We start from the raw sequence: 20,433 nt of genomic DNA on the forward strand, positions 1-20,433 counted from the left end.
TAACTTTGACAGTGTTTCAGTAACACGTTTTATTACATGTTAAATTCTAAAATGAAATTTTTGGCCTCGAAATTTTTGAAGTTAGAAAGCAGTTATGTACTTGACTGCTTTACTATGTTTCCACCAAAATTAACATGTATTTAGGTTTCAATTGCATTGATTTTAAGAAAATCAGAATTCCAAACTTCATGTTTAAGACTTGAAATTAGGTTTCTATTGCCTATATCTTGAAATTAGGTTTCCATTGACATTAACATGTACTTTGACAGTAACACAAATCGTTTATATTAAAGTCTCGAAATTTTGAAGTCATTTAACCCGAACCTAAAAAACCGAACAAGGGTCGTTTATATGTTTTGAAGTCGTTTAATCAATAAACCAGCATAAACTGATTCAGAATAATCAAAATTCATCTTACTTTTTGTACAAGATCCAACAAATCCATTGCATAAGCCACGCCCACAATGTTATCAATCCGATCCTCAAATACTTGCACCCTATGAGTCCAATTCAATAACTGCTGAATAAATCTTTCATGAAAACTTCCTTCTTTAACTAATTGTTTCAAGTTAACCCAAAATACTTCTAATGAGTCACCCGGCCCATAAGTGATGAAAATATACCAAACTTGCACCAGAATCAACCACATCTACATCTACAAGAGGAGTCTTATATAACATCCTTCACATGGGTGCCTTTTATCTCCAACACATTTTCAGGAAATACTGAAACTTGGAAACAAAAGTGACATGAAATTCATGCATCTTGCTCTTCTTCCTCAATACCCCATATCAACTCTGCTACTCTGCAACCCTCAACATCAGCTTGAGTTCATCTTCTGTCACAGATGGCTCACTGGTGCAAAAATCAATTGGAAATCATTAATTTGAATGAAATTTAGAGTATTTAAGTTGAAATAAATGGCTAACCTTTTCCCTTTTAAACCAACAACTTTAAGCATTCCCATTGAAAGAAAAGTTGCTACTCTTCCAACTGGATATACTACAATCAAAGGCCGTACCTATTTATTATTTGAAAACATTAATTGATTTAATTCAAGGTTTTTTCTGATTTACATATGCCACAAATTTTGAAATGATTCACGATCGCTAACTTTACAAATGAATCCCTCCTATAAAACAAAACAGAACACGAAGAACTATTATATTATACCATAACTCAAACAACTTTTGTTAATTAGAAAAGCAGAATCACAATCAAAACAACAAGACAGAGCAGTGAGATAAATTATTTCGATGAGTTATAGAACCTTAGATCACAAATTTAGAGGAATTCTCCCAAAACACACAAATGAACATATTTCAAACAGATTCAGGAGAAGTCTCATGAAGAAAAAAATTCGTATATTGTATATTAAAAACTAGTTGTTGAAAAATTCAAACCTCTGTTTGGCTGTTGAAGACGTCATTAATTTCTTCTTGTTGTTCTTGATTATGACCAAAAACTCTCTGACTGCTCCGGTTATCCTATCATATAGCCATAAAACAGGATGTGTTGATAAAATTAGTTTTCTTACGAAAAATCATGTCTCCATAGCAGAAAAACCCTAGAGTGAAGAATAAAAAACTACAAGAGTGAAAAGATGAAGAAAAAAAAAACAATGAAAAGATACAAACCAAGAACCCCAACTAAAAGATCAACAAAATGCAACTTCTCTTTTAAGTTGTAATGTGTCTGGTAAATTTAGTTAAGCTGACAAAATCAAAGTTTACAAAAAAAAACGTCAACGAAAAGATAGAAGAGGAATGCAGGGTAATACTAGAAACCCCAACGAGAATAAAAAACAACAATTAACCTGTGATTCTTTCTTAATCAAACATCAATTTTAATTTTACAAAAAAACTACAATATCATGATATCACAAAAAAACCCTAGAGAAAACTTACATCGATCTTGATAATTTCTAGGAATAGATAGGTGAATGAGAGTCTACTGCGAAGGTTGGGGGTGTTTTGGTCTCGTGCAGTGGAATTACATAGATCGCCATGGGTCTCTGAATATTTTAATTAGATTTGTTGAGAGCGGAATGACTGAAGAACGCTACGCTTGTGATTTCCATCGGTTTTTAGATCTCCGGCAAAGGATGGCAAAGCTACTGGAATCGCTATGTGCCTGTGACTCTTTGGGTGTTTTGGGGTCTGTGAGGGAGCGGGATACCTGAAGAAGAACGTATAAATAATGGGAATACTAAGCCAACCTTTCAACTTCTAACGGTTCAATTTTATAAAAGCTTTCCAAAATTAAGATTAAGATCTTGCTTATAAACAGAGTAATATATTAAATCTTAAACTTATTTATTAATATGTTTAATTCTTTGTTTTGTGGAGAAGAAATAAAATGTTTATTTATAAATGGTTTTTGGTTATTGTAATGTTTAAATTTGACATTTGGTACGATAAAATGTTTATTTATAAATGGTTTTTGGTTATTGCAATGTTTAAATTTGACATTTGGTACGTAAAATGTTTATTTATAAATGGTTTTTGGTTATATATATATATATATATATATATATATATATATATATATATATATATATATATATATATATATATATATATATATAATCCGGATTGATTTGCGTGTGTGTTTTTTTTTTGTTAGAAAAATATTTTTAGTGTGACATAAAGTTAGTTTGAAATATCCGGAAAAATATGTAATTTTCCAAAACAAAAAAGTTGATAATTTTTATTAAATCATTGATCATTTTCATTAATATACGCTTAATTTGAGTTTATTAATCATATAAAAAACATATAAAGAAAAAATCCTGATACAAGATGACAATAGGCATGATCTGCCCCTCTTTCCTAGGAACGAGTCATGATCCACCCCTAACATAATCAATCAATACTTCCAAAATGTATGACATGTTTGCTTGCTTGGTTTTTCATAAAGAAAAAAAAAAGAGAAAAAGATATTGTATTTGTATAATACCATTAACTTATAACGCATCAATAACTTTAACGATAACTTAACTGGATTCATTCAAGTATTTAACACTAATGCAACCAATTAACCACCAATTTTAGATACACAAGTTTTAATAAAAAAAATATAATTAAAAGATTCCATACCTCCATTATTTGACATTTGAGAATTCGATTAAATATTTATTTTATTAATAAAAAAAACAAAACAAAAATACCATTGTCTATTTATTTTATTAATAAAAAAACAAAACAAACATACCATTGTCGAGGAACTATCAACGATGCCTAAATCTCCACGTCCATTGTAACACCCAACCACTATTACAATGCTATAAAGTCTTCCAATCCGAGTTCAAGAAAATGAGTAGACATCATCATCGGAGTTATTGTTGCTTTTGCTAACCACCACCAACCACCGTGATCATGGATGTCAAAGCCTCAATCGCCACCACCGTCTACCCGTCACACCAACCCTTCACCGTTGATCACATCCTCCCTCTCTCCCACCTCGACACCGATCGCAACATGAACGTTCCATTCCGTTACGTCCGAGCCTACGCCGCCGCCGACCATCAAAATGCCGACCCCTTTGATGTCATCACCGCCGCTCTCTCCACCGCCCTCGTCAAGTTCTATCCATACACAGGATCTCTCCACCGCCGTAAAAGCGACGGCCGGTTCGAACTCCATTGCAGTGTTGGTAATGGAGTCCCCGTCATTCCGGCCACTGTTGACTCCCCGTTGAGCTCTGTGAACTACCTTGATGATGCCGATGAGGAATTTATTGAACTGTTGGTCCCGAACCCGGATCAAGAAGCCCGGTTGACCCATGTGTTGATGTTACAGGTGACCCGGTTTAGTTGTGGCGGGTTTACTCTTGGTGCAGCGGTTCACCATGTTCTTTGTGATGGGATTGGTGCCACGTTGTTTTTCAATGCGATGGCTGAGATTGCTCGAGGTGAGAATGAGATGAAAGTTGAACCGGTTTGGGACCGGTCGAAGTTGCTTGGACCTAGAGAACCGGCTAGGACGGAGTTTCCTATTGAAGAGTTTTTGTCTTTGGATAAGGATTTCGTGCCGTATTTGGGGTCGAATGAAGATGTGGTTAGAGAGATCTGTAATGTAAAAGATGAGTGGTTGGACCGATTTAAGATTTTTCTACAAGAAAAGTCCGGTTCGAGCTTCACCACTTTTGAAGCTTTGGGTGCTGTTCTATGGCAAGCAAGGTACATTGATTTGTCGTTAGACGTCATTTTCAAAGACATTTTCATTTTATTAATTTTCAAACATATGCCTTTTGAAATCTAAATATAACCCAATATTGTTTTTAAACGGTAAATTACATACCAATATAGCATTATTTATGATGAATTATGTTAATGTGTTAAACTAAAAAAAAATATAAAAATTCAAAACCAAATAACCAAATGATATGATAAAAAAGTTTTATTTTAAACCAAAAGATCATGTACATAGAATTATAATGTTCGCATGTACCATCGCTCGTCATCACAATGAAAATCTTGTACCATTTCATCAACTGTTTGTTTGAATGAGTGGACCCGTTAGTTAACACTGATTCATAGTGCATGGTTATAAAGGTACAAGATAAATATTTTTATATTTTCTTAAATAATCTTTAATTTATTACCACCGTTCATCTGACAAAAGAAATACAAGACATGCTATTAAGATGTATCATCAATCAGTAATATTAAGTTTTAGTGTTTAGAAGTTTCTTAAAGTACAATCACCCAATTGCATCACTATTATTAGAAAATAATGCGTTATCGTGTATGACTGTTAGTAGAAAAGTCTAAGTACTCGTACAATACCATTATTGGAAAATATTCATTGATTGATAAAAAATTCAGTAATCATTTTCACAAAATTCTTTATGTGAAATTACTTTATTTTGCAAAAAAAAAAAGAAAAATAAATAAATGCAAACTAGCAAGTTTTCCATAGCTCTTTTGCAAAATTAATATTTTGCAAAAACATGATTAAATACTTGCAATTCTTTTTTTTTTTTGGCAGGAATTATTAGGTTTTTTGAAATTATTATGCAGAAGTATTAATTAATATGCAAAAAAAAAAAAACAAATAAAAAGGACCATTCATAAAGAAATTTCAATGATTATTTTGTCATGGTTTCCTAAAAAAATGTTTATTTTGTGCTATTTAGTCATTATAGTGTATAGATACTCATTAACTTTAGGAGAAAAATAACTTGACACAAACAATATTAACATTTTAGTGACTTATTGATTTATTGCACGTAATCATTATACTTGATAAGCTTGGACATTTTTATATTCGAACTTAGGGTTAATAGTACTAAAGAATAGTTATAGGAGAAAAAACAAATATAGTCCAACTTTCAAAGATTTAGCTAAAAAAATCCGAAAATAGCCTAGAAAATCGCATATAGTTTGATAGAGGGTTGGAATTTTTCGTAATGAATTACGGATTTCCATAATGGGTTGCCACTAGTACAATCAGATTAAAACCTATACAAATGCAATCTTAAACATGCAGATTAAAACCAATACTTCCCTGCCTGCAGTGCGCGCAAGTCCAGTCGTTTATGCATTTGTTTATGTTTGTTTATCTCCATTCTTATTGTGTTTGATCATATTGATTTTTATTTGTTAATGTTTGCTAGTTTAGTATTTTAACGAATACAAACGAATCAACATGAACAAAGTAATTTCATAAACAAACACAAAAAATAAAATTCTTTCTTTTATCCATTTGTATATATCCTGTTAAACTTAAATAAACCAACATAAACCATTCGTTCCCATTTACATCCGTAGCTTTTAAAAATAATTATTTAACATTTATGAAAACAGGGTGAAAGCCTCGAAGACTCCAAGAAAGGAAGAGGTAAAATTTGGTTATGCAGTGAACATAAGGAGGCTAATTCAGCCGCCACTACCCGCCGGCTACTGGGGCAACGGTTGCGTTCCTATGTATGCACAAACCACAGCGGGAGATCTAATTGATAAACCCATTTGGGAAACAGCCCAACTCATCAAAAAGAGCAAGAGAAACGTGAGCGATGAATATGTTCACTCGTTTATCGATTTCCAGGAACTAAATTACGAAAAAGGGATTAACGCCGGAAAATGGGTAAGTGCGGTGACTGACTGGCGGCACTTGGGTCATTCAACGGTTGACTTTGGTTGGGGTGGTCCGGTGACGGTTATACCCTTGTCCAGAAACCTTCTTGGGAGTAGTGAACCGTGTTTTTTCTTGCCGTATTCGGCGGCTACTCAGGGGAAGAAAGATGGGTTTAAGGTGTTGTTATATATTCATAAGGATGCGGTTGTTGGATTTAGAGAGGAGATGGAAAAGTTTGTGAATATGGAGTTTGCATAGATTTGTACTTGTAACGTGAGTGAAAAGGTTGTGAATCAATTGCTACTTGCAAGTAGCACTCTACAACAATCTTGTGCATGGTTGGATGGTATTTTTGATCATTCAATTAGTGTTATCTCTTAAATAGCACAATCATAATGTATTGTTGGAGAACAGTTGGCTGAAAATGAGTTCCTTTGTAACAAATTCGTATTCGTCACTTTGAATCATGCTTTTATGTTCTTGGAAGGAAGGACTATGCTAAAATTGAAAGAAAGGGACCAACTTGTTTATGTTTATGTCTTTCAACTTGACACGTGGCAATCTAGCTTTGGCTGTACTAAATTTTAATATAATTTATTTGATTTGATTTTTTATTGAAACTTATTATCATTTCAAATATATAAAATAAACTTAGGATTTGTAAATTCAATCTTCTATCTATGTAAAAGACATAAATGCCCCTTTTATTTTCATCATCCAAATTAGCCTAGAAAGGTTGTCTGATCTAGTTCAATCCGGTGTAATTTACTCAAAGCGAGTGGAAGCCTCTCAGTAAGTTCATGGAAGTCCTACCTTTTATGAAGTTGCTATTTTGAAAATCTATAGACGGAGACATCTACATTTTGTAACTTGCCAAGTTTTAAAATTTTCTGTTAAGAAACTAGAAAGAATGATGGGGTGTCGCTTATTCAGACCTTACTTCATTACCATCCACTGAAAATTCAATCAGTATAGCCATTTTCTAACAAAAGTCTACATTATTATGACACTTGAATAGCTAACTTTGATTAAAACACAAAAGATAAGGGGCAACAAAAGACATGTACCTGAAATCTTCACAGCCTGACAATTCTTCTACCAGAACAGAAGCAAACAAAACTCCTGTTCTATCATCATAACAACTTAAAGAAACATCATTTATAGAAAGGTAATACTTCTTTTCTACTTGATGGACTCAAGGGGGCCAAAGCAGTCCATTTTACTTAATGTAATTAAAAAAAAGCTCTAACTGTTTACAAATTAGGTATTCATTTATTTTTGAGTAACCTACATTTTTTATCCTTGTTTTTAGCTGATTTTTTGGTATTAGTCCAAAAAGAAATCTTTTTTCCTTTTTGGTCCCTATTTAACGTTTTCATAGCATTTTCTGGTCCCTCTCACCAAGTTCGTTTACCCCATTCATGTGCCTTCCAGACTAGGTCTTTTTGATCTTTTCCTTGCACATGAAGGAAGAAAATGATCATAAAGAAGGAAAAGACCAAAAAGCCCATGTGTGCAAGACAGCATTTAATTGAAAAAAAAAATAACAGGGCCAAAGTACCTGATACACAACATGTTGCAGTTTTAGTTAAGGCTCAGGGATGCAGCAAATTTCTGAACCATGCTGATGTATCGAATTAATTTTAAGGATTTGAACAATAATATAAAAGTGTAACTCTTTTTGAAAAGGAAACAAGGATTAAAACTAAAAAAAGAAGAAGGATATTTTCTGTTGATAGATAGGATGATTAAGCATGAGGAGATTATTGTTATTGACAATAGCTCGAACAAGTATATCCTTTGCCTCCTCATGCTTCTTTTTCAGCATGTTACATATCTGCATACAGAAAACAAGTCTGGTTGATACTTCTTTTACCCATAATACCAATATGCTTATATTCTTTTATAACCAAAATAGAAATGTATAACATGAACCAAGTGAAATGCTTACATGTTCTATGTTACATTCACATAGCTATTATGGGTAAGAAATGGTATGTATGTAGGCATATTATGTGTAAAGAAATGTAAAGATGTTGCTATATTAGGAAAACAATAAAAGTTCATTTTTAAAAGTTTCTGATCACATTATTATTATTAGCTCTAAAAGAAGTAAGTACAATGCTATTGTGGGTATAGGAATGTAAGTGCATTGGTGTTATGGGTATAAAACATAGTAGATTGCCTAAATTTGTAGAAAGAGTAAAGTAGGTTGCTATACTTACAACATCAAGTTCCTTGGAACATGCCTCAGCTTGTTGAAAAAGGGCATCATTTTCTGATGCAGAATATATCTCCATTTCAAGGGTAGAAACGTCAACCCTAGGTGACTTCTCATTTGCCATGCTGGCATTGTTGCCAATCTATAATTAGAAAACAAGAAAGTTTTACATTAATAATTTACACCAATTTGGAAGTGATCCAAATATGTTTGTAGCTTATGTACCTGTTTCTCAACAGCTTTTTCTGATGATGGTGTCATATTGTTACTGATTTTTAATGAAGGATAGGTTTTAGACAAGATTACAGTAAAAGAATTTTATTTTTTTTACATAAAGGTATAATAATATATATAAATATAGGACCTGTAGGGTGATGCAGAGAGACGCTTTAATGGAGTAAATGTTGGTGTTCCAACAGATGCCTGCATGATTAATCATTATAAAACTTGATTAAGTTTTATAATCCTTGTTTTGGTGACAATTGAGTGATGATGAAAGAAGTAGTAAAAGAACCTCAAATGTTTTACGCTTCAGAGTTGGAGTGGATGTTGTTTGGCTCCTTGTGTCAACAGAAGGGTTCCTCTTGAGCACCATTTTTTCTTGCAATTCCAAACCTTGCTCTTTGTTTCCCATTAATGGAGGACCCTTTGCTAACATAGAACTGAGTGGCTTTAACTTCTGTTCTGTAGCTCTGCATTACAAGATGAATGATAGGTAAAAAAAAATTGTAAGCCGGCTATTTTCGATGATACAAATGAGGAGGGCATTTACGTCTTTTGCACAAACAAAAGATCGAGAGTGAGACCTTGTTCCTCCTTATTCGGTGGGACACAAAAATCAGTTTTTGTCATATCATGTGTAACAAATGGGGCCTAATGCAGAAGAGAATAGATTAATATTAAACATGCTACCTAGAAACCCTTAGAGTAGAAGCTTGAGATGCCCTCATCTCAGCTTTAGCAGGTGATATCTGCTTCTTTTCTACAACAGTTTTCCCAATGTTACAAGTAGATTTCATGCTTGTAGCTTGAAGTCCAGGATTTAGGCTTTTCTGTGGGAGATCTTTTGTTGACTGTTCCACTGAATTGGATGGATGGACATCAGACCTAAAGAAAGAACCCCCTAAATATTATTGGATGTGTGCATTTCCATCAATTATTAAAGAGTAAATGACATTTCTGTAAAAGGGTTATTCTTCTTTAAACAAACAGGGCCTTAAAGCAGAATGATTTCAATATAAATACCAAAACCAAACCTGAGTGCATTGATATGTACAGGATTTTGGTCCCTTTCCCTTGATGCATGTTCCTCCTTGGTTGGACCAATATTATGTGTCATTGTGGTTGACATTGGTTCATTTCTCGGTTTTATATTATCAGCATTCAAGCATTCCCTGCAATTAACCATAATTAAAAGATATTAATAATTTTGTTTTATAATAATCTTCTGTTTTAAGTACCAAAGACTCACCGAGTATTATCACTGACATTTGCATGACCTGTCTCAATGTTCTTAGTTTGAAGAGGAATGTTTCTGCTTACCACATTGGGTAGTGGCCTTGATATACCAGAAAACTTGCTACCAAACTCTACACTTTTAGAACCAAACTCCCTGCAAAATTGTTACACATGGGAATGGGATTTTCTTCTTCATAATATTTGATAAAGCTGCTTGTATTAAATGAAAGTCTCACCTTTTTCCAGGTGGAGGATTATTTGGTAAGGTGCCCATTCTTTTATTGCCAACAGAGATGAGTTTTGTTGAAGAGACTGATGCCTGCTGCTTTTCATATTCATTTCCATTTTGTTTCTTGAAATATTTTGATCGGGTAGGAATATTCCCTCTTTCTTTCTCTGACACCAACTCATCAGTTGTGGTTCCACTGCATAAGATTAGCAGCATACTTACACATATGCCTAGCATAAGACTTATAGGCTTTGCCTATTAGATCAAAAAACATTTTATGTTCAACCAGATTCCCAAAACTGTTAAATATAATGCTTTATAAAGAGTGTAATTATAAAATAGCACATAGTCTCACCCATCCAGCAAGCCCATATGAAGTTTGGAAACTGAATCTGCATTCCTCTTATCAACCATTTCCCCAAGAGTCAAATTGCCTTTCACAGTTTTCATGGAACTTTCAAGATGTGAATCATCTTTACTTTTATTATCATCATCAACATGGCCAATAAGGACATTATGATCCCTTTCCTTGCACATTTCCCTCTTGTGACTTTCTGAATTCATATGTGCTGATGGATTTTCCAGTAGTAAACTTCTATTAGTAACCACTTCATTCACAGGCCTCACATCACTATTTAGCTCACTCCCTGTGCTCGGGTTCACCATTCTAACTGAAGTTCCGGATTCTTCTTCTGAAACATTATCTAAGGATTGACCAGATAAATCTTGCATAACTTTTTGAGCTTGAGTTTCTGAATAAGATCTCTCCTCTGATGAACGAGATTCTTGGGTTGGTTCCTCATGGCTAGATGAAATCATCTTCTCAGATGAAAGTGTTGTCTGTATCTCATGTTCTTCAGCATTTGAGCTTTCATATGTTACAGATTTCGAGTGTTCATCTTCATTTCTGGGATCAGGAGCCTTAATATTCTCCATTTGAGTATCAGCCTTTGATATGGGATGCTTTGATGATATATCATCATCTTTTAATGCATCAGCATCTTTATCCAAAACGTCTACAGAACCTTCCTTATCTTCAGATTTTTCACACTTTTCATCTGTCTTTTTCTTTGTTGACCCAAAGTCTAAATCTGGAAACCTGCAAATACATAAACCATGTGACTGATTGTATCTGATAAAAAAAATAGACTCCAATATGACTTTATAAACTAACTCATTAAAATCAAATGAGAATGCAAAGTCATCTCTCTTTGCTCGCTCTCCACCAGAAGATGCTTCTTTGGATTTTTCCTTCGATTTTCCAGATTTCTTTATAGGAGAAGATATATCAAGATCAGACATGTCTGTCTTGAAAGATGGCAACTTATCAAAATCAGCATCAAGAGAGAAATCCATATCCCTGAAACAAAGTTATATCATGAATGTTATTGAAAAAAGTTATACAGAACTCTGTAATGAACAGTACATAGTCTTAAACTCAGATACAAAGTTTGAGCTGTTTGTCCAGATTAGATGAAATTAATAATTTCAAAGATGACATCCAAGTATATATAAAATATGTAACTTTGAGGTTTTGCAGTGCTTACATTTTGTCAAATTTGAAATCCATTTTCTTGCCTTTGGTGGTTGTTCCAAAGTCAAAATCCATTCCATCGCCAGCCATGGACATTGACTTCCATGAGCCAAGAAAGTCATCTCCAATGTCTATATCTGCTATGGACCAACAATATTAGTTGCAAAATAGTTACAGATGCTTACTTAGAGATCAATGTATCCATAAAGTTACAAAATTCATACGTTGGCTATGTTAAAAGGAAAAAAATCTCTTATGATTGTCAACTAACTCCTATATGAAAGGTTAAGAAATTCTTTGAAAAGTTACCTAGCAGTGAACCTTTCTCTTTAGATTTGGCAGATGGAGTTGCTTTTTTCTGTGATTCTGACATCTGCATGCAAATTGATGCTATGTTATTAGCTTCAACATAAAACTACAGAGATGGATAGTTGGTAAATCTAGAAGAAATTTATGCAATATAAGATGATGGAAACGGTTTGGAATGAATAATAATGAGAACAAATTTGCACTTTCTGATGAGCAACATTATATCCAAAAAGTATCTTCATATTTTTACTAGTAGAAGAGATGGATTGCCATCAGGCCTTGATTGCAACAGGCAAGTACCTATCTACATCGCTTATGTGAAAGTCATCAAAACACGTAATTTGTATTATAAACCTTACAATAGATTAACAGAAAGTTAGAAACCAGTAACTCTAGAAATCAAACTGAACATCAGAGGCCACTTGTCCAAATATTTTGCGATACTAAACACTGATAGGATATACGATTCATATAGGGTTTCGATTAAATTACAAATGTAAAAGTTGAGTCTAATATGATGAAACTTTTCATTCGAGATCAAACCTCCCAAACGCTCCAAGATCTACTCTATACTTAGCGATTTTTCATGATTCAACGATTCGAACAGAAGAGTGGGGCGTCGTTAAGCAGAATCAACTAGCGAATGAAAAGAAACATACAATATATGAATAATCGACTGAAAATTGCTATTCAGGAAGAAGATGGAGAGAAAATACCTTTCTGTTCGCTGTCCGCAGCGTTGTGCCTTTGTTTTGCGTCTGTCTGATTTGGCGCTCTAATGCTTGAACCGCTAGTGCCGGAATGCTTGTTGATTTAAGATTCTTGAGCGTTAGCTAATAAAAAATTAGGGATAATAGAGCGAGAGGGTAACTACTTTCACTTTTTCACATTTAGTTATTATGGTCAGGTGATGTTTTTATTATGGTCAAGATGTTTGTTTTCTAAAGGAAAAATTTAGAAAGTCTACAAATCATCTTTAGAACCTTTTGTAGTTTGTAGTTCAAGAGGTAGACCAAACGGTTACTATTTGTTTTTGTTAACATCTGCAAGTTACTACAGACATTAAAAAATTAATGATATTTCAACATAATAATAACTTAAATTAATGACATATCAACAACAATGCATCATGAATAATAAAAAAACATATAAATTTATGATTTCAGCAAAGATTTTAGCATATTCAGCAAACATTTAAGCAAAATTTATGATATTTCAACATATGTTTATGAACTTTCAGCAATAAACTATCACTATTATAGTTGAAAAACAAACAACATACAACAACAATAACAATTCGGCAAAGATTTTAACATACTCAACAAACATTTAAGCAAAATTTATGATATTTCAACATATATTTGTGACCTTTGAGCAATAAACTATCACTATTATAGTTGAAAAACAAACAACATATAGCAACAATGACAATTCAACAACATGAATGCATCAAAAAAAAACAAAATCAACAACAATTTCTAATTCAACAACAAAATCAGCAACAATTTCTAATTCAACAACATAATCTTCAGCAAAGAAAAAAACAAGAAAAAACATATAACAACATCAACGGTTCAGCAACATATATGCAGGAAAAAAAAAGGAAATCAGCACCAATTTATGATTGAAAACGAATTCAATTGCCAATTTCCAGGATGAATCGATAGAAAAGCAGGAAAAAATACATACCTGTGATAGGACAACGTCGACTGCCGGATGAAGAAGGAAAATAATTTGCAGCAGAAGTCGCCGCCGAAACTCTAATTAATCTAAAAACTTAACCATTTGACTAATTTGCATGCGATTGGGTTGGAAACCCTAATTAGGGTTTACAAAACCCTAATTTTAGAGATGTTAGTTTTGGATTTGTCGGGACCTGTGTTTTGGAACGTTGGATTGGAATTATGAATTAACTCCGACCAGATTGTATGATTGACCTAGTAGAGTGATGGACTTAGTGGATTAAGTCATTAATGGGTTAAGTGTTCTTAATTAATCCTAATCGTCATTTTATGTGAAAACCCTAATTGTGTTGGGTTTTGAGTTGGGCTTTTATGTTGGGCTTAGATGTTTGGATTCTTGATGGGTCATCTTGTAACGACGTAAAATTTTAAACCAATTTTTCATTTTTCAATCACAATAAATCGCATGCCACATTTCACCAAAACCTCAAAATTCAATATCAAACAATTTTCAAGTATTGTTTATCATAAAACCAGGATCCAAAAAAATATAACTCCATCTCAAATGTGTGTGTACAATCAAGCCGGAACCTTCCCGCGATCCTCGGAATTACCTAAAACACATAATCACATAACACGGTAAGCACGAATACTTAGCGATTTCCCCAAAATACCACAAATAATATATTAGCCACTCGAGGCTATAGCTCTAAAAGACCCTCCTGTCAATGTGTCTCAGTGGTATCCTCCAGTCCCACAACTCTGGTGGACCCACCGGTCCTAACTCTATGGACCTTCCGACCCTAACTCTATAAACTCTGAACATAGCATAAATCACATAGAAACAATGCAGTTTAACACAATCAATATACAAGATACTCTGGTCACACAACTCTATTACCACTCTAGGTATGTATAGTGAGAAGACTCACCTCGCAGCTAGTAGGAAATAGATACTCACTCGGAAATCCGCCTAGCCTCCACCTAACACATTATACAAGCATTTCAATCAATTTCCCTCTTTTACTCATTTAAATCTAAAGTCCTCTTTTTCCCTTTCTAATCTCTTGGGGCGGGTAAAAGACCATTTTACCCCTCCATGATCTCAAATGTTCCTAATTGACCCACTCTCGAATCAACCGAAGTCAATATGAGTCAACAGTCAAAGTTGACCCGACTCACCGAGTGCACTCTTATGACTCGCCGAGTCCACTCGTATCCTCGGAGCTCTTCCTAGGGTTTCACTCAACTCGTCGAGTTAACCCCCAACTCGATGGGTTATCATTAGGTCAAGAAACGTTGAGGCAACCCGATCCGACCCGTCAAGTCATCTCATAAACTCGGCGAGTTGACTCGTCTGGATGTCTCATTTGGACGCCTAATGTCAGATCTGCGACTCCAACCTCTAGATCTAATCTCCTAATACCCATAAATCATGTAAAGGTTTGATCTTTAAGACCATACATGGCATATATTGCTCTATATGTCATCAAAACTCCATTAATGCTTCGTAACTACAAAACTCCTTGTTTGCTCAACTAAAGCTCCAGACTTTTGGGCTCTCTGGACCTTACAAGGTCCAGATCTGCAGTATAGACTCATCAAGGGATTTGATGCACCCAAAACCCCATTAAGAGGATGTTACAAGCCCTAAGTCTCAAAATCATGGGATCTATTCATTCTACATGGAAAGTCATAAGCTTTTTACCTAGATCTGAAGCTTAAGATGAAGAGGAAACAGATCTACTTAATATTTCTTCTTTGCAGTAGAAAAACCATAACCTTCTAGCAAATTCTCGAACTATATACAACCCGAAGCTGAAAATCCGCAAGGAAAACATGAAAAATCATTCAATGGTTAGTGCTTTATTTGAAGAGCTTGAAAAAGAGGGTTTTATTTATGATATTTTACATAATGAAGTAGGGCATATAACCCATTTGTTCATTGCACATCCCTTGTCAATTATATTTACCAAAGCCTTCACAACTATCTTTGTTATGGATTGCACATACAAAACACACAAGTATAACATGCCTCTCCTTGATATCATTAGGGTTTCATGCTTTCATACATCTTTTTATTCTGGGTTTGTTTTTCTAGAGAAAGAGGATGTATAGAGCTATATTTGGGCATTAAGTGTGTTTAAGAAAACTCTTGAAAATCGTGAACCGTCTATGATTATGTCTGATGGAGAGTTGGCATTATTGAATGCTATGAAGATGGTATTTCCGAACACGACAAACCTTTTGTGTATTTGGCATATTGAAAAGAACTTGTTGGCGAATTGTAAGAAACATTTTGCATATGCAGAAGAGTTTAATACATTTATGTCAAGTTGGATAAATGTAGTCTATTCAACTACAACAACTATTTTTGATAATAATTGGGGTGAATTTGAGTTGCTTTATCAGACGAAGAAAGTTGGAATTGATTATATGAAAAACACATGGTTTCCTTGGAAAGAAAAGTTTGTTATTGCTTAGACAGAAAACTACTTGCATTTTGGTAATCATTCATCTTCAAGGGCTAAAGGTGCTCATTCCAAACTCAAGTTGTATCTACAAGTATCTATCGGTGGCTTATAATAAGTTAACGAAAAGATTTTTCTTGCAATTAAACATGAATTCAACGAGATTAAAGTGAAACTCGCAAGTGAAAAAATTCAAGTTCTTCATAATTGTGACATGCTGATGTTTAGAGGGCTTTTGTCTCATAGATCTCATTTTGCATTAAAGAAGATACATATGCAATGTGAAAAAATAAAAAATGGTAATATTTACAAAGATTATAGTTTTAGATTATTGTAAAACATTAACTTTTACATTAACCTTTAATAATTGTTTGCTTTTTCAGGTATAATGACGCCTTGTACCAGTCATTTTATGGCATCCATGGGTCTTCCTTGTGCTCACAAGATAAAATAGTTGCAAGGAATGCCACTTTCTTTGGATCTTATTCATCCACAATGGAGGATTGATACATTACGTCTGAATTCGGAAGATGATTCACAAAATGATAGTGTCAACAAATTTGATGAGTTGCTTACTGAGTTGTCTTCAAGATACAAAACGTGGCCTCTAAGTAAAAAAGAAATTGCTACTTCTATGATTACCAAGCTTTTGACCGAATCTGATGCGTTGTTTGAACCAACAAATTTGATGAGTTGCTTACTGAGTTGTTTGAACCTAAAGGTAGACCTCCAAAATCAAAAAAGAAAAGAGGAATAACTTACACCGCACTAGATCCTTCAAGATTTGAGTTTGGAGAATCATAACAAACACACGACCCTTCAAGTTCTACCGGTGACTTCCATATGAATAATGAAGTGTCTAAGAGCAACTTATTTGATTTAAATACAAATCCAAAATTTTAAGTGATGGTATTATGATTCGAATATTTTTATTCGGAAACATTTTATAATGATTTGATATGAAATGGTTTGAATACTTTATTACCATCTGTATTAGTTTGAAACAATTAATTTTCATAACACGTGCAACAGATAATACCTTGGATGGATATGAGAAAACAAATGAACTTTTGTTAACTTTCATTCAAATGATAGATAAGAAAAAAAATGAATAAATTGAGGGATAAAAAGCATCAGTTAGTAAGATGGCCAAAAGGAAAACATAATAATTTGTGTTTGACAAGTTATGAACAAGAAAAAAAAGACAGCTTAAATGTTATCAGGTGGGGCACGTATAAAACCTATTTATCTTCTTCTTTTCTTTGTTTTTGTAAATTTAATGTAAGGGTAAAAGTAATAATAATAATAATAATAATAATAACTTTAGATAAAATAAACGTGTGCAAATATCAACTCCCATCACATAAATAGGAGAAAAACAAAACTAATTAAATAAAGAACCTATCTAGCTAGGAAACTAAGGAAACTTAGGCTGGTAGATAAAGCAAATAAGGAAAGTAAATATGAAGTATAATCCTATACGTATACGAATTCTAAGTGTATATAGACAAGTCATGGTGTAAAGTGAAAGCAAACAATTGATTTATTTAGAATTTTGGGTGGAATGGAGAAAAGAGGTGACGACTACCTACCGGCGGCCATCGGCATTGACCTCGGAACAACCTATTCATGTGTTGCAGCTTGGAAGTATGATCGCATCGAAATCATTCCCAACAATCAAGGCAATAGAACGACACCGTCTTGTGTTGCTTTCATTGATGAAGCACGTCTCATTGGCGACGGCGCCAAGAACCAAGCGACTATGAACCCTGTTAACACAATATTTGGTGAGCTTTTTTTTTTTTTTTTTTTTTTAAATGTTTTTATTGAATGTTGTTATATTATTCTGATTAAGGAAATTCTATATTTAAGAACAGTCCGCTAGATCAGAATCATCAACAGTGGAATCTAATATCTTTAAGTCCACCGAAGTCTTTGATCCATGTTAAGTTATAAACTAATCTTTTGAGTTTTGAAGCAACGTTAATTACCTACCCCATTGTTCCATTATAAAGTTCATCAAGGGTTTTTTAAATACTAGATTGCTTTTTTGGTTGAGAATGGTGGAAAGTCTTAATTACATTAATTTACTGCATGTGAGCGTAATTATATATAGTATATTTTCATTCTGTCGTGGACTGGGATCTCTCTCTCTCTCTCTCTCTCTCTCTCTCTCTCTCTCTCTCTCTCTCTCTCTCTCTCTCTCTCTCTCTCTCTCTCTCTCTCTCTCTCTCTCTCTCTCTCTCTCTCTCTCTCTCTCTCTCTCTCTCTCTCTCTGCATATTCGTCTACTATACATAATATATTTTGTCATTTAAATATCAACAAAGAAATCTACCCCTAGATGGCCGGTTTATATAGGGACTTAAAATCTGATATAGTAATTGATTTCCATAATTTCACTTTGCTAATGACTTGATTAATTAACTTTGTATGTTCAGATGCTAAGAGGTTGATTGGAAGGACGTTCAGTGATTCCAAAGTGCAGGATGACATGAAATCGTGGCCTTTTAAGGTCATAGAAGGCCCAGCCGACACACCAAAGATAGTTGTCTCCTACAAAGGAAAAACGAAGAAATTTTTGGCTGAAGAAATTTCATCCATGATTCTTGGGAAGATGAAAGAAACTGCTGAGTCATACCTTGGAAAAGTTGTAAAAGATGCAGTGATAACGATTCCGGCTTACTTTAACAATTCACAACGTCAAGCGACAAAGGATGCCGGAGCCATTGCTGGACTCAACATCATTAGCATGATCAATGAGCCTACAGCAGCTGCAATTGCTTATGGTCTAGAGCCCTTCAAAAGTACTAAAGAGAAAAAGAAGAATGTTCTTGTGTTTGATCTTGGTGGTGGGACTTTTGATGTCTCTATATTGACCATTTTGAAAGGGGGTAGGTTTGAGGTGAAAGCCGTTGCTGGTGACACACATTTGGGAGGTGAGGATTTCGATAACCGCATGGTGGATCACTGTGTTGGAGAATTCAAAAGGAAATGGGGAAAAGACTTGATACCTAACAAAAAAGCATTAGGGAGACTTAGATGTGCTTGTGAGAAAGCAAAAAGGATTCTCTCATGTGATACTCAGACTTCAATCGAGCTAGATTGCTTGCATGAGGGGATTGATTTCTCTATGAAATTCAGTCGAGCTAAATTTGAAGAGCTCAACATGGATTATTTTGATCGGTGCATGAAGACTCTAGAGACATGTTTAAGTGATGCAAAGATGGAGATTTCATGGGTAAGCGATGTGATTCTTGTTGGTGGTTCCACTAGAATACCAAAGATCCAATCTATGTTGCAGAAACTTTTCTATTGGAAGGAGTTATACAAGAGCCTAAACCCTGATGAGGCTGTTGCATACGGTGCAGCGGTTTTGGGTGCAAAGTTAAGTGGTATTAGCAGTGATCAAAGGTGTAGAGATTTGGTGTTATTGGATGTCACTCCTTTGTCTCTTGGTGTAGAAACACAAGGCGAAAGATTTGATGTGGTGATCCCACGGAACACTCAGATACCTATGAAGAAATCAAAAATTTATGTTACATGCGCTGACAACCAAACTTTCGAGGATATCAAGGTGTATCAAGGTGAAAGAGCTAGATCTAAAGATAACCATTTGTTGGGGATGTTGAAAGTTTCTGGAATACCACCGGCTCCAAAAGGAGTTGCAAAACTCGATGTGTGCTTTGAAATAGATGCAAATGGTATCCTCACAGTCACAATCCAGATATTATCAACAGGCAAGACGACTAAACTCAGGATTACCAACGAAAATGGAAGACTCTCCAAGGAAGAGATTGAGAAGATGATAAAAGATGCTGACAAGTACAAACACGAGGATGAAGAATACAATAAGAAAGTTAGTGCATTCAATGCTTTAGAGGACTGCATATACAACATGAAGAAGAAGATAAAAAATATGGCCTACAGTGTGAGGTTGAATGAAATGGAGCGCGTGATTGCTGACACGATCAAGTGGATCGAGAACCACCAAGATGCATCTCTTGATAAGGTTCACGCAATGAAGGAATATCTAGAGTCTATATGCATGCGAGAATTTTAGTTCTCAGATCATGGTCGTTAATTAAACTATGGTATCTTATATTTAAGTTGCTCTTTATTTTATTACTTTATGTTAAACAGTGAATTTCTGGATGCTATGTCGGTATGCTGCTTAGAGAAATTAGCATATGCAATTTTCATTAGTTGGTTTTTGTTTAATTTATTTTATTTACACAGCACGTTGTTGGTTCTAGATGCATAAATAAAATTAAGTTTGAGACTGGCCTAGAGTAAGGCCAGGTCCCTAGGACCATGTCAATTGATTAGATAAGTTACAATTTTTTTTTTTTAGCAAAAACATACGTGCATGCCAAAAGTAACATATAACTCTCATTAAACTACGTATCATATTCACATTCTTGATAAATCCATCACTCATAATACACCC

The 20,433-nt window shown here is 34.2% G+C and overlaps 3 protein-coding genes and 1 long non-coding RNA gene across 19 annotated transcripts; 2 read left to right on the plus strand and 2 right to left on the minus strand.

Annotated features, from left to right (window-relative positions):
- Positions 1–389: 389 nt before the first annotated feature.
- LOC111884625 (uncharacterized protein At4g18490) lies at positions 390–12,684 on the minus strand. Of its 16 annotated transcripts, none has more exons than XR_008231608.1 (21): positions 12,548–12,662; positions 12,375–12,467; positions 11,832–11,895; positions 11,536–11,662; positions 11,163–11,348; positions 10,344–11,087; positions 9,996–10,184; positions 9,773–9,913; positions 9,558–9,695; positions 9,214–9,408; positions 8,816–8,993; positions 8,666–8,724; positions 8,527–8,569; positions 8,306–8,443; positions 7,805–7,917; positions 7,642–7,707; positions 7,148–7,202; positions 1,908–2,178; positions 1,404–1,487; positions 930–1,021; positions 390–855 (listed from the first exon to the last, which is right to left on the minus strand). XR_008231608.1 is itself a non-coding variant. In XM_052770333.1 (17 exons), exons 3-16 carry the CDS (start codon positions 11,893–11,895, stop codon positions 7,665–7,667), a joined length of 2,358 nt encoding a protein of 785 aa, XP_052626293.1. In that variant the 5' UTR covers positions 12,375–12,467; positions 12,548–12,662; the 3' UTR covers positions 7,000–7,202; positions 7,642–7,664. The 16 variants fall into 16 exon arrangements, 8 of the variants coding, with proteins under 8 accessions (XP_052626293.1, XP_052626296.1, XP_052626294.1 ...); XR_008231610.1 differs by having other exon boundaries at positions 7,148–7,207; XR_008231609.1 differs by lacking the exon at positions 1,908–2,178.
- LOC111884716 (3'-N-debenzoyl-2'-deoxytaxol N-benzoyltransferase) lies at positions 3,229–6,544 on the plus strand. Its single transcript, XM_023881030.3, has 2 exons — positions 3,229–4,180; positions 5,810–6,544. The coding sequence occupies exons 1-2, from the start codon at positions 3,378–3,380 to the stop codon at positions 6,336–6,338; spliced, it is 1,332 nt and encodes a 443-aa protein (XP_023736798.1). The 5' UTR covers positions 3,229–3,377; the 3' UTR covers positions 6,339–6,544.
- A 4,830-nt stretch (positions 12,685–17,514) lies between the features above and the next one.
- LOC111884617 (heat shock cognate 70 kDa protein) lies at positions 17,515–20,191 on the plus strand. Its single transcript, XM_023880921.3, has 2 exons — positions 17,515–17,771; positions 18,425–20,191. The coding sequence occupies exons 1-2, from the start codon at positions 17,549–17,551 to the stop codon at positions 20,044–20,046; spliced, it is 1,845 nt and encodes a 614-aa protein (XP_023736689.1). The 5' UTR covers positions 17,515–17,548; the 3' UTR covers positions 20,047–20,191.
- Positions 17,778–18,762, minus strand: LOC122197320 (uncharacterized). Its single transcript, XR_006190458.2, has 2 exons — positions 18,625–18,762; positions 17,778–18,539 (listed from the first exon to the last, which is right to left on the minus strand). It is a non-coding gene; the product is annotated as an uncharacterized LOC122197320 (long non-coding RNA).
- Positions 20,192–20,433: the final 242 nt, after the last annotated feature.

This window comes from Lactuca sativa, chromosome 4 (assembly GCF_002870075.4).
Source record: "Lactuca sativa cultivar Salinas chromosome 4, Lsat_Salinas_v11, whole genome shotgun sequence".
NCBI lineage: Eukaryota > Viridiplantae > Streptophyta > Magnoliopsida > Asterales > Asteraceae > Lactuca > Lactuca sativa.